The 12379-nt window shown below is 44.3% G+C and overlaps 1 protein-coding gene across 2 annotated transcripts in view; it reads right to left on the reverse strand.

Annotated features, from left to right (window-relative positions):
- PHACTR3 (phosphatase and actin regulator 3) overlaps positions 1 to 12379 on the reverse strand; it is a 96314-nt gene that overhangs the window by 39909 nt on the left and 44026 nt on the right. For both annotated transcript variants that reach the window (XM_027881642.1, XM_027881643.1), the window contains exons 2-3: positions 3800 to 3961; positions 2868 to 2945 (exon numbers count right to left, since the gene is read on the reverse strand). In XM_027881642.1, coding sequence (XP_027737443.1) covers positions 2868 to 2945; positions 3800 to 3961 — 240 coding nt within the window. The remainder of the gene's footprint in view (positions 1 to 2867; positions 2946 to 3799; positions 3962 to 12379) is intronic.

A 12379-nucleotide genomic window follows, 5' to 3' on the forward strand; every position in this document is an offset into this window, starting at 1 on the left:
TTTGGACAATCTGCAGAGGAATTTCCTGTGCTTTTGGGTGAGGGTATCAGGTTTTGGCCCAAAGATGCTGTGGAAGGGATGCAGTATTTTCGCACACTGAGCTCACTCAGTTTGCCTCATAATCACGTTTGGTGAAAAGTTACTGTTCTTAAAATAGCCCTTGCAGTAGCACAGTTGCTATGATACAGGGAAGGGGAGGGGAAAAAAGTTCATTGCCTACATTTCAGCTCATTGTGAAGGCAGCCTATACATAATCACCGGTGTATTAACAGCTGCCCCCATTGCTTGACAGCAGCCCTTACCCCCGGGGCTGTAAGTACGGATATATCTGATGTCCTTTGTGCTCACCATGGGGAGAATTATCAGGGGAAGCTCCCTAAGTGTTTTTGAGGTAACTCTGCTTTGTATATTCCTCACACCCCTGTGCCACAGTGAAACTGCAGCCAGACACGAGCTCCTTCACATCCTGGACCAAGGACAGTGGAATGACTAATGAAGTAATGACAAACAGAAGACAGCCCTGCTGGACAGTTTCTGTTGAGGAGCATCTGAGACTCACAACAGTGATGTTCTTGGGCAGGAATGATCAGCTCCTGCTTAAGTGAAAGCGGGTGTGCCGTGAGTAGCAGTGGGTCCCAAAACCGTACTAGAGAGATCAGCTGGGGACGGGAGAAGGCACAGACCTTGAGTATTCCAAAGAATCAGAAGTAGGGCTGTGATTTTGTGGGGAATGAATCCCACTGGATGCCAGACCCTGCACCACGTCACCTCTCCCAGAGTGCAGGCGGGATGCCCAGAGTGCAGCTGTGTCCCAGGAGTTTCCAGGGGCCAGGCTGGCATTGCCCTGTGGGAGCACAGAGGGACAGAAGGGGCCCAGGCAATGGCACGGCGTGTCTGGGCAGCTGCTCTGGGGTTGTGTGAGGAGACAGGGTGACATAACCTGGCAGGATGACTCATCACCAAAGCAAGGACGGGGCAGTTTCCCCCTGGGCTGCTCCCAGCCCGCTGCAGATCCTGTGCCAGCCTTGTGGTGTGCCCTGAGCCACACAGGCCACTGCAAAACGCTGTTGACAGCCCCTGTGCTCCAGCCTGATGACACTCAGCTGCTGGAAAGGCACGAGGCTTCTCGGGCTGCAGCATCAGCCCGGTTTGGCTATTTACCAAAGTGAGCGGGAATTAGGCCCCTGGAAGTGGAGTGAAGCCTGATGAAATAGCGGGATTTTAGGATTTACTGCAGTCTTTTAGCACAGTATTGCTGCTTTGACAATTGCAACTTACGGCATAAACGAGGACTTAGCCTTGAAACTGCTGCCACTTCAGCTCAGTCCAAGTAGGGCACTAATCATTTACTGAGAATTATTTGGGTCAATTTTTTATTCCAGTTAATAAGCTGCTTCTCCTAATAATACAATACAATAAACCCTGGAGATTCACAGCACTCTGTAAAGAAAAATAACTTGCAGGCAGCTGCAGTGTCTTTCAGCTGGGCTCAGGGAGGTACTGGGAATTTGTTTGATGTTTATAGGAGCTCTAGGCAACTTCCTTGCAGACAGGTAAGCAGTCTGCTTGCAGCTGTCTAGTTAAAAGCACAGCTTGTCATCACTCCTCACTGGACTATATGCATTTATTTAAACTATTTTAATTTTGTTGAAAGGTTCTTGTAACTTGGCAACTAATTATCTAGAATTATGAGAGACACAATTAGTTCAATGGAAAAGAACTAAAAATGAGCTTTCTAAGAACTTCCATTTTAGAATAAGCTGATGGTTTGATAGATTATTTTTTTGACTTGAACATAAACTAAAAATATATCAAATAAAATAACGTGAAAATTGCTTTACTGCAATGAAAAAAAAAAAAAAAGAAAAGAAAAAGCCCTTTTTAAAATTCTCTAATTCTGACTCTTCATTTGCTCAGTTACACTCCAGCATGGCATCACTGAGGATTGTTCCACAGGCTGTTTATAGACATGGCTTTTGTTTTACACAAGGAAACTCAATTAGTGCTTTCAAAGAACAGAATTTCTACCTCTGAGATTGGTCAAACTCAAAAGGCCAGTCTTTCTTCATGACTTTCTGCTATGAAGTCTTCAAAGTTAAATATGGATTTATTGTTTTTATCTTGTTTTAGGTGGAAATGGCAATCAGGACATTGTTGTAACATTGGGAGCTCACTTGATCTCACAGAATAGTCACCCAGATCTCTGTCTCCCTTGAGCATCTGTCAGGGCTTTGGAGCAGGGCTGTTCAAGAACCATGGTCCTTTGTGCACGTTTCTGACACTTTAACATCTTTCCTTCCATGAATTCTGCTGGTTTGGGCTCAGGGAAGCTTTAAAATGACACTCCCAAAAGCTTCTCTTTTCCATGTGAATGAGAAGCAGGCGCAATAGTGACGTGTTTTGTCATGAACTTGGTTTACTGGGCAGACAGCTGAAAACATCAGATTAGTATCATTTGATGGGACTTTGAACCCATGGGTTGTACATGTTAGCTGACTGCATCTGTATGTTGAAGTTTGTATTTATCCAGCTTTAGCTGGCTTTCTTGGCTTTAGGATTTAAGTGGCTTTAGAGCAATTACATAAAATATACGTAGCAGCTCCCACTGCACCATGTGTAAATCAAGTAGAGATGGAGCTGCACTCAAGACAGTAAAGCATCCAAAATTAAACTACATGGATGGATTGCAGCAGGGAGGAGTTTGAAGAAATACAAGTCTTAATTCAGACACAGAGTTTTCCTCTCTGTTTGGATTGAAGGTTTTCCTTTTTATTCACTTGCTCGTCAGCTTTCTGCTTTTGCAATTATGTGTTTCCCATTGTTCTGAGAGAGCCTCTGATAAAAAAAGATTAAGAATTTTTCATTACCTTGTTCCATCATCTCCAGAAGGCCTTTCTTAATGAGCTCATCCCGGCCTTGCCGTGCTGTCATCTTCTTCTCCAGCACTGTACAAAGCAGTAGCACAACACAGCCCCAGTTAACAACAGAGTATTCACATCATGGAGTGAAAAAGATGCAGTCTGGGAATTCCCTCTAGTCTCAGCTACTGCTAGTGCTTGGAAAGAACTGCCAGGATTTTGTTTTGGGGAGCATGCACTGCTCAGCCTGTTTGTGCCTTTTCCTTTGTTCAAACAGCTGTAAAATGACCCCCGTGTAGAGCTGAGGTTTATGATGTGACCTGCTGTTGGATCACACTGAGTGCAGAGTAATATCAGGGATATCAGAGCCTTCATGCTGTTTAACACAGCACTTTGGAGCTGCCTCAGGAATATCCCACAGGATATCAGAGGAAGTGGAGGGAACTGCACCATCCTGTCTTAGGAAAAAGGCAAGTGAGTTTGTCTCCTTCCTGATCTCCTGGGACATCCCCAGAGACCAGCGGGTACATGCTGTGCTGAGTGCTGGGCTCCTTCCCCCCAGGGACAGCTGCTGCAGGGAAGGCTTTTCACATGCTGTAGCTCCCTCCTGTCACTTTTCATAATGTTACTGTGACCTATATAATCTTCACCCCAAATAAAAGAGGGGATGATACTTGGGGTCGTAAATGTGTAGCCTATTTGGAGAAGGCACAGCCCATGGAAAGCAGTCTGTGCCAAGGCTTGTGCTTCACTCTCGTGGTTTGACCTGTTCTTCTAAAAGTACTCTATTGTATTATATAGGAAGTCAGCACATCTGGGCTCTTTCTAGCCCTGAATGCTGAAATCTCTGAGATCAGGTCACCTTTAGCATGTCCTAGGTAAGCAAGTTTCACCAAGCTCAGCTTTGCTCTGTGCAGATCCCTCTCTTGTTCCCAGCCTACCTGCAGATGTCTGCTTTAGCTTCTCATTTTTCTTTTTCCTCCACTTCCATGGTTTGAAGATCCTGCCCAGAGTTGCCAGTTTGCTGTTCCTCCTCACTGGTGGAGTTCGAATCCCTGAGACCAAGTAGTCCGAGCGCACTGCCGGGGATTGCTCCATGTCATCTGGGAGGGAGAGGAGACACGGCTGTTGGACACTGAGTTGCCAAGGGTAGGCAGGTGGAGCCTCAGCAGATAACAAGCAGGGTCTAAGTCACCCAGAAAAGCAGTGCAAGGAGCCAGTGGCCAGGCCAAGGGACACCAACCAGAGGTGTCCAACCTGTCTGAGCCAGCCCAGAGCTTCCTACCAGCTGCTCTCTTTACCCTCACACAGAACCTGTCCGGATGCCAAATATCTCAGTATCTCCATTATTGCCAACCCTCACGGATTCATCAGGGTTACCAGGGAGAGGGGGATGTGCTGGATTTGTACACCTCATGCTTTTCCCATCACTGCCCTACCTTTGCCCACGCCTGGTACCCACCAAGGCAATGGTGTCACTCTCCCCCCTCCACCAAGAGCTGCATCCCAACCTTTGGAAATGTGGAGAGCTGAGAGCTCCCCGTGGCTTTAATGGGAGCAGGAGGAATTTAACACATCTGTAAATCAGGCCCATGTGGCCTCCAGTTAATCACAGAAATGGAATGTTCATTTAGAAAAAAGCAGACCTTTATGAAAAGCTGAGAGGAAGTGTGAGAAAGCTCAGGTCCCTTTGGAATTCCCAGCTTCCAGTTCTGTTCTCAGGCCACAGGATATTGCTGCCTTTTAAATGAACTCTTCGCATAAGCTAACACAGAACACTCTGACTTTTGTGAGCTAATGCAAATCTTTTATATAAGAATAGTTTGTTTGATAAGTGCTACGTAAGTAAAATCTTAGAACTATGGTGAAAATTTATTCCTTGAGGAAGCTAAGGGGAAAACTCTTTCCCTTTTGTCCAGCCCAGCCACAGGAATTCAGAGATACTTCTTCAGCTGGAAAATCAATTTAGGTACTTTTAATATTTTGCCTTGAAAATACACTGTAAGCTTTGCTTATAGGCAAGTCTTGCATGAAACAATGCACACAGACTATTCAGAGTTGTGTGCTGACCAGTACCATGGAGGAAACCAGCACAGTCCCATAAATGGGGTTATTGATGTCTATACTGAGCACCAATACACTAATTGTTAAAAGAGAAGCTCCCATCAGAGATATTACATGAGTAAAAACTAACAACAACTTGTATTTTCTTTTCAACAATCAGTTATGATTTAAATGAGCAATGTGAAGCTGTGAACTTATGCACATTTCCAAGTAATTTTCCTCTGGAACATCAACACTTATCATAAATTGCTTTATGACTGCAAGAGAAAAACTATACAGCATCTTCCAGGCTTTGCTTTTGAGTTAACAGGGTGAAAATGTCTCAATCACAGCATGGAGGTGGGGATTTCCAAGTAAACAGGAAACAATTTTTGGAAGATTATTAAACACAGCAGGGGAATGAACACATTCCTCCTCTTCCATTTAATTTTGAAAATACTGGTAATGGAGATGAATCATTCAGTGGAGACAAACTAAATCTTGGCCATGTGAACTGTGAGAGCAGAGAAAAGCTGTAACAATTCCCCCCACCCACATTGTGCGTGCCCAGTGAAATTCTCCTCCTTTGCACTGAATTTAGAGCACCTTTTGTTTCATCCCACGGAGTTTATCTTGGGGGTTAATTTACAGAATATTCAAAACCTACAAAAAAAATACATTTTTGCCTTTGAAAGCGTGGTGTCTACCCAAGGTGATATTCATCATTTACAGTTTAGAGGTCAGCATTAAGTTGAGAGCAGAAAATAGCCCAGAAGAAAGGCAGCAGCCTACAGACCACAGCTGGAGTGGCAAGATATCCTTCTCCTTTCCTAACAGCACATTGAAACACGACAAGTATCACAGAAATAAGCTCTGAAGCAGTAGAGCTACTCTTGATTACAGCAATGGCAATGAGGATGGAAAATGGCTGAGAAGATCTCCTATTAATTTGCTATTATGATCACTTTAGAGCTGTGATAGAAGCCTCAGAAAATAGCATTTAGCCATTTCTTGTGATATCTCTTGAGTGGGAATAGAAGTGTTCACAGCATTAACTCATCTCAGAAGAGCTGTAGATCAGACTGGAAATCAGAGCCTTGTCCCTGGAAGCTGCAGAGGAGCAGGACAGGCTCAGCTCAGCTCTCCCTGCCCCTTGCCTGTGAGACTGCACTGCTGCTCCCCCATTCCAGGAGCTTCTCAAGCATGGAAGGGAAGATGAAATAAGAAGCTGATTTAAAGGAGTACCTTGGCAAGTTCCAGCACTCTGTTCAGGATGTAGGTGTATGCAAAGTGCTTTAGACATCATCCACATGTTTTGTTTAACACTGGGAGCATGAGATCATTTCACCTTTTTGCCAGATAGGGGACGTACAAAGCCAAAGAAACCCAAACTTTTGTGTGTCTAGCAATGCTTACTATCCCAGATATTCCCACAAGCATTAGAGAATGGGGAGATATTGCAAAGACACCAAACATTTAAATATAAATTTCAACATACGTGCCCTGTAGTGATCAGTCCTTCTTTGATTTTTCCAGCCCTGTCAACTGGGTTTCTTCCACCCCCTTCTGCCCTCTTGGTTCTAGAAATGTAAGGATTCTGTGCCTTAGACTTGGATTACAGATGAAACACAGATAGAAATCAAATGTCTAAGAAGGAATAGAAGCTAAACAAATGTTCCAGTTTTTGTGGGCTTTTTAACTTTATTAATGCTTCTCTTATGGTACAAACAGTTCTTAAGGAAATGGATTTATCACCTGGTACATTCTCACCATATGCAGTTCCTATACTGTGCATTTGGAGAGATGGACACAAATATAAATAGATAGAGACACAGCAAGACAGATGTCCTGAAGTCATAAATACCAAGGAAATGGTCTCACTGGCAATAAGAATCACAAGGAAGCCTTGGAGCACCTCATTCCCAGTCAGTTCATCTTTTCCTGGTTGTGGGTTGGCTGCTTGGGAGATAAGAAGTTGACAGCACAAAAAGCAGTTCCCACGTACAGCAGTGAATACTGAAGGAGAAGGAGTGCCTAAATATCAGCCAGTTCCTGCAGCCAACAAGCTGCCAAGGCTTGCCAAGCCTCCAACCACTCAGTGAAATATTCAGCACATTTTTTTAATCTGCAGTCAATATTTTAATTATGCTAACTGTTCTGTGGAATAATGTGGTTATTCCTCCCAGAGCCTGAGAGCCTGGGGCCAGGCCATGCAATTACAGAGGATGTCTGCAAAGTATAAACAGCCAAGAGCCAAACCCTGACTCTCCAAACCAGCAGGGGAAAGGAGCAACAGCTTAACTCGTGTGCAATGGGGAAGGATGAGGGGCAGTTGTTGTTGGGGCCAGTGAGCACAAGCTTAACCCCCAGCACAGGGACCTGACTGTTCATCAGTGCCCTGCCAAGACAGACCAGTTTGTCCCACACTGTCCCACACACCGTGGTCAGCCCTGTGGGGAGCAGGGTGCTCTGACTGAAGCTTATTGGCTGTTTACATCAAAATTACTTTACCTTCTCTGCTGTGCCCCACTGAGGGCAAAGGCTGCTGTGCTGGAGCTCCAGCTCCAAAATAAAATCACACACTTGTCCTCTGCTCTGTGTGTGTCAAAGGGGTGCAGGTGAGTGTGGCTGTGCCCCTCTGATGATGCTGGGCAAGTGCTGCTCCTAAAGTGGCCAAGGGTGAACGATTTAATGTCTGAGACTCCCAAATCAGATGAGGGGAAAGGCTCCAAAGTGACGGGTCCCGCTCTGCAGTGCAGCTCTGGGCTGCAGGACCAACCAGGCAACAAAGAAGCAAACAAGCCATAATATTCATTACATTTGGCTGCAGGGTTTGACCCCTGAGAAAGTCTGGGCATCTGCAACTTCTGTTCACATCAGCAGCAATTGTGGCAATTGGTGTTTGTGAGAAACACCCCCTTGCTTTCTTCTTTAAAATACTGTGCTGCCATAAATAGACCACTCTTCCCGTTAGTCCCTTCCCTGTAGGAATTGTGTGATGGTTTTGAAGGTTTTCTGCACACAGCAGCCCTCCCATTTACACGTCAAATCCTTTTTCCAGAAGTGGGGCAGGTTTGCTGGGAGTTCTGTGAATTGTGTCCTGGGTGTGTGTGGAAAAGTGCCCCGTGCCTGCCCACAGCCCTCATTTGTACAGCAGCTGGGGCTGAGCTGGCACGTCTGAGATGATCTGTCGGTGCTGGTAAACTGAGCACTGGGTTCAGTGAGCTGGGTCCATCTTCTTGGGGTTTTCATGATGAGCCAGAGAGTCTGTAGCTTGATCTCTGGGTTGCTGATGACAGCAACTGCAGGCTGATGGATGGAAGTTGGGAACGTCAGGGATGCAGAGCTGAGTTACACTGACCTTGCCACAGAGGGAGGCTGGAAGAGGCATGGGATGTCCTCTTGTGACTACACAGATGCAGCAAGAACTTTGTGGGAAGATGAAGGATGCTGAATTTTAATGTGCTGGGAACTTTGGTAACTTAAATTCACGGTAATGAAACTTGTGCCTTGTTAAATCCTGTGTGTACACTGGTAGGAGAAGGACCACTGAAAAATCTGCAACCTGCAGGCAGTTTAAAAATAACACAGCAGACAAGAGCTGCAGGCAAATTCGTAAGGCAGGCGTGCTCTGTTTGCTGATGAATTGGTTTGTGATGCAGCTCTGCATGTTTTCCCCTTTACTGTCATTGCATCTGCCTTTGCAACTCGGACACAGAGTGAAAACAGGTTCCCTTTGGTCCATTGCAGAGGGTGGAGATGGAGTGGAATCAAAATGACCTCTGTGGGACTTTCAGCGCTGCCTAGAACTCATATCTGTCTCTAGAAAGGATGTGAGGAACCCAGACACTTGTGAGAGACTATTTGTTATCTAGTGAAAGGAATCTGCAGGGCAAAGAGGGCAAAAAGGTGGTCTTGGTTTCAGAGTAAGGACTATCCTGAGCTTTGTGAAGGAGAATTTCCAGCAGGAACAATCCCCCTTTTCCTTTGTTTAGCATCCTAAAAGATAAAGAACTGATCTCAGTGACTGAATATGCAGGACAGGGGTAAATTGCTTGTGTCTGGGAGCCTTTGAACACTTCTGTTATGTTCCAGAGAAGCAGAATTCAAACTGAGGAGCTTTTTTATTGCACTAGTTAGATGTTTCCTGTGATGGAGCTCTTCCTTGTTCTAAAAATGTTTTCTGTCACCTGCATTTCTGCAGACACTTTCTCTTTCTTAACTCTCTTTGAAAGAAAACTGCAACAGAATGTTCCAGTTTGAAGTTTCCATTTCAGTTTTTTTGAACATAGAGTATTTTCATTTTCCCAATTCTGAATGACTGTTAGAAATTAGAAATTAAAATTAGGAGTAAAAAAAGCTTTTTATGAACTTGAAATTTATTTAATTTTTGAAGGGACTTTGTATTTGAAGCTATAAATGTTTCAAAATTGTTTTGTGTTGGTTTGGAAAAAATTTACACAGAATACTTTGTAAAACAGAAAACCTACTTTCTGGTTAGTTATTTAGAAAAGGTGAGGTACCTGTAGTAGATTCCTGAATGTAATTATAAGTTGATTTTGGATGCACAGCTGTTTACATGACTTAGATTGTTACTCTGACACATCATATTTGTTACACCAGAAAACTACTGAAACACAGTAGGGCAAATTACAGGATTGAGGAGGAAATTCAGGCATTTATCTGTCCAAATGTTTCGAGTTCGTATGGTCAGTGGGGTAGTAAAAATGGCTTGAATTCTTATCTCTTATTTTAATCCTTTATGTTCTTGATTTCCCACCTTGGATTTCATCTCACCCAGTAGTTCCACCTCCTAAGGAAGCAGATGGACAGAGGGCTTGGTTCATCCACATGGCAACTACAACATCCCTTGAGCTACCTGGGGGGAAAATCTGGCACAGGAAATTTGTGCAGACTTCAGACTCATAGAGATACATGAAGGCAGAGGGAAAAAGCAAAGATAAATGGCAGAAAGGGGAAAACAGAAACAGCTCTGGGTTCAGCTTCCCCTGAGTAAAGGCTGTTCTTGGGCTCAATCACTTTTCTTTCAGCTGGTGGGATGAATCCTGATTAGATTGTTGTACTTCCCTGCATGAAAATGCAGGTTTACTGTGTGGCCTCCAGAGTCTGAGCTTCTATTTTCACTTCATACTCAAATGTTTGCCATTTGTCCTTGTTCTATAATTTCCATTGCTCTTTACTGTGTTAAATTATGATTTAACATTTTTCTTTAATTGAAGGGGGAAAAAAAAAAAAACTAAACACAATTTGTGGGTGGTAGGAGGGGGCTGTGCTTGCAGGGAAGTTTATTTCCATTCTGTCATGCTGAGCCTCCCTTCAAAGTATTTGGATTTTAAAACCAGCTTTCACTGAAAGGAGCGGGGAAACAGATTATGCTTATCAAAGGAAAGAGAGCAGGGAAGTGGCAACTCCAGCTAAATCTCTTAGATAAAAATACTCCTTGTATGCTTGAGATCTGTGATTTCTTTCAGAAAACGTTCCTTTGGGAAGTTAACCTAACAGCGTTCCCCCCATGTGAGCCAAGGTGCAAAGACATTAATCAGGAACCTTTCATGCTTTCGGATCATTGTGTCAGTCCCAGCGCCACTCGCTGTGATTTACAATGCGCCGTGTGACATTAGCAGTTCATTAACAGAATCAGTTTGTCAGTGTTTGCACAAAGGAACCACAACACGCTTTACCTCGGTAAGAAAGAGCTAACAATAAGAAAATGAGAGTAATGAAGGACTGTTGTGTAATCACCGTTAATTCAGTTACCTGAGCCTGTACAATATCTGCTTTTAGAGGGAACCCTTGCCATTTGCATGCCCGTCACCCAGGGAGAGCTGGCTCAGCCAGCAGAGCAGCATCTCCTGAGAAGTCACAAAAAATCCATTCAAATCCAATAAAAATCCATTGAAATGGGCACTGCCTCTGCAGAGGGCCAGGAGCTGTGCCAAGTGTGTCCCTCCTGCAGCTGCAAGGGGGTTTGGACCACATACATGTTAAGAAATTCCCAGTGCTGGGCAGTTTCCCCAAGCCTCTTGGAGAGATGCTGCTCTGCAGGACACAGGGAGCCAGACCCGGGAAGCACAGGAAGGGCTTGGATTAGGCTTGCCGTGTCCTCGTAGTAGTAAAGCTGTTGTCTGCACTGCAGGAGCAGTGTGTCATCACCTGCAGTTGTTTAATTAGCTGTAGCCTTGCTGCAAACCTGTTGAAAGGATGTTTTTTATAGCTTCCTCAGGGAGTCTGCAGACTGGAACACACCCTGTGCTGTCTCCAAGAGGCACCTTCAAATCCATGCACTGCAGCTCATCCCTGCCAGCGGCTGCCTTTGGAGGGACATGTGACACCCAGGGAAGCCTTCGCTGGAGGAGCATCCTGTTTGCTAACAGGGACCCATGCACTGCTTTTTTTTCTGGGATTCATGGCCCAGAACTGATCTGTTTTGAGTTTCTTCAGTTTATGGGAGTCTCTGTCTCTCAGATGTACAATCAGCTCTCACTTTATATCCATCCCAAACTTGTCTAGTCGAGAAATAATCAAATCCTCATGTCCTGTGCGCTTTTATGCCTTTGTAATTTAATGCACAATTTCCTTCTTCCCTCAAACACACCACAGCTCTGCTGGTGCTCTGTCACTGTTCAGTGCCACTGCTGCAGATGGAAAACACTCTTTCTGCTCTGTGAAATGCAAGAGCATCTGCCTTTTGTTTTGTTTTCTCCTTTATCCCTCCTGCTGCTTTGCACTTTCACTTTCCTCGCACCCACTGGCAACAAATACACATAATTCAACAGTCCCTGTGCATACTCCAGAAGAGGACAGAGATTTGGAAGAAGAAATCCTTAGACAACAAAAATATTACATTAACCAGAACAGCTGCAGGGAAAGGTAGACAGAAAACAGGCACAGTGACTGAATTCAACTTTTGTCTAAGGTTATGCATCCAATTTGGCTCCTTGTAAAACTATTTTAAATCTACTAATGATTTACACACTTGATTGGTAGGTAAACTGTAATGAACTCCTTCTTGGGAGGCATGTCACTGGAATGAATGGTTAAATATTTTCTAGGGATGCTTTGCTCTGCTGCATGCAATAGTCTGTAAATACAAGACACATGTAGGAAATACTTTGAAGGGAGCTTTGTTTTTAAAAGATTCATTTATCCCATTATCTACTGGTATTTTTCAGAAGCAATAATACCAAATACTCAGCAGTTCTTAAAAGGTGCCACAACCCTCTGGTGCCCTCAGCACCTTTGGAAAGGCACATTTCTGAGCAGAGTCAGAGCTCCCACGTCCCCAAGGGCAGTGGCACTTCTCACCTGTTAAATCCTGCATTAAAGTTAACATGAGCCTTAGCATGGAACTATCTCAAGGCTCAGTAAGGGCTTCACAACACTGATCTAACCAAGCTGCATCATGCCCTCTAACGTGAAATTCCTCACTGGTCAAGGGCCAAGAGAAATAATTGCTT

This window comes from Empidonax traillii, unplaced genomic scaffold (assembly GCF_003031625.1).
Source record: "Empidonax traillii isolate 1590-97213 ecotype Southwest subspecies unplaced genomic scaffold, ASM303162v1 scaffold91:size2966241, whole genome shotgun sequence".
Taxonomy (NCBI): domain Eukaryota; kingdom Metazoa; phylum Chordata; class Aves; order Passeriformes; family Tyrannidae; genus Empidonax; species Empidonax traillii.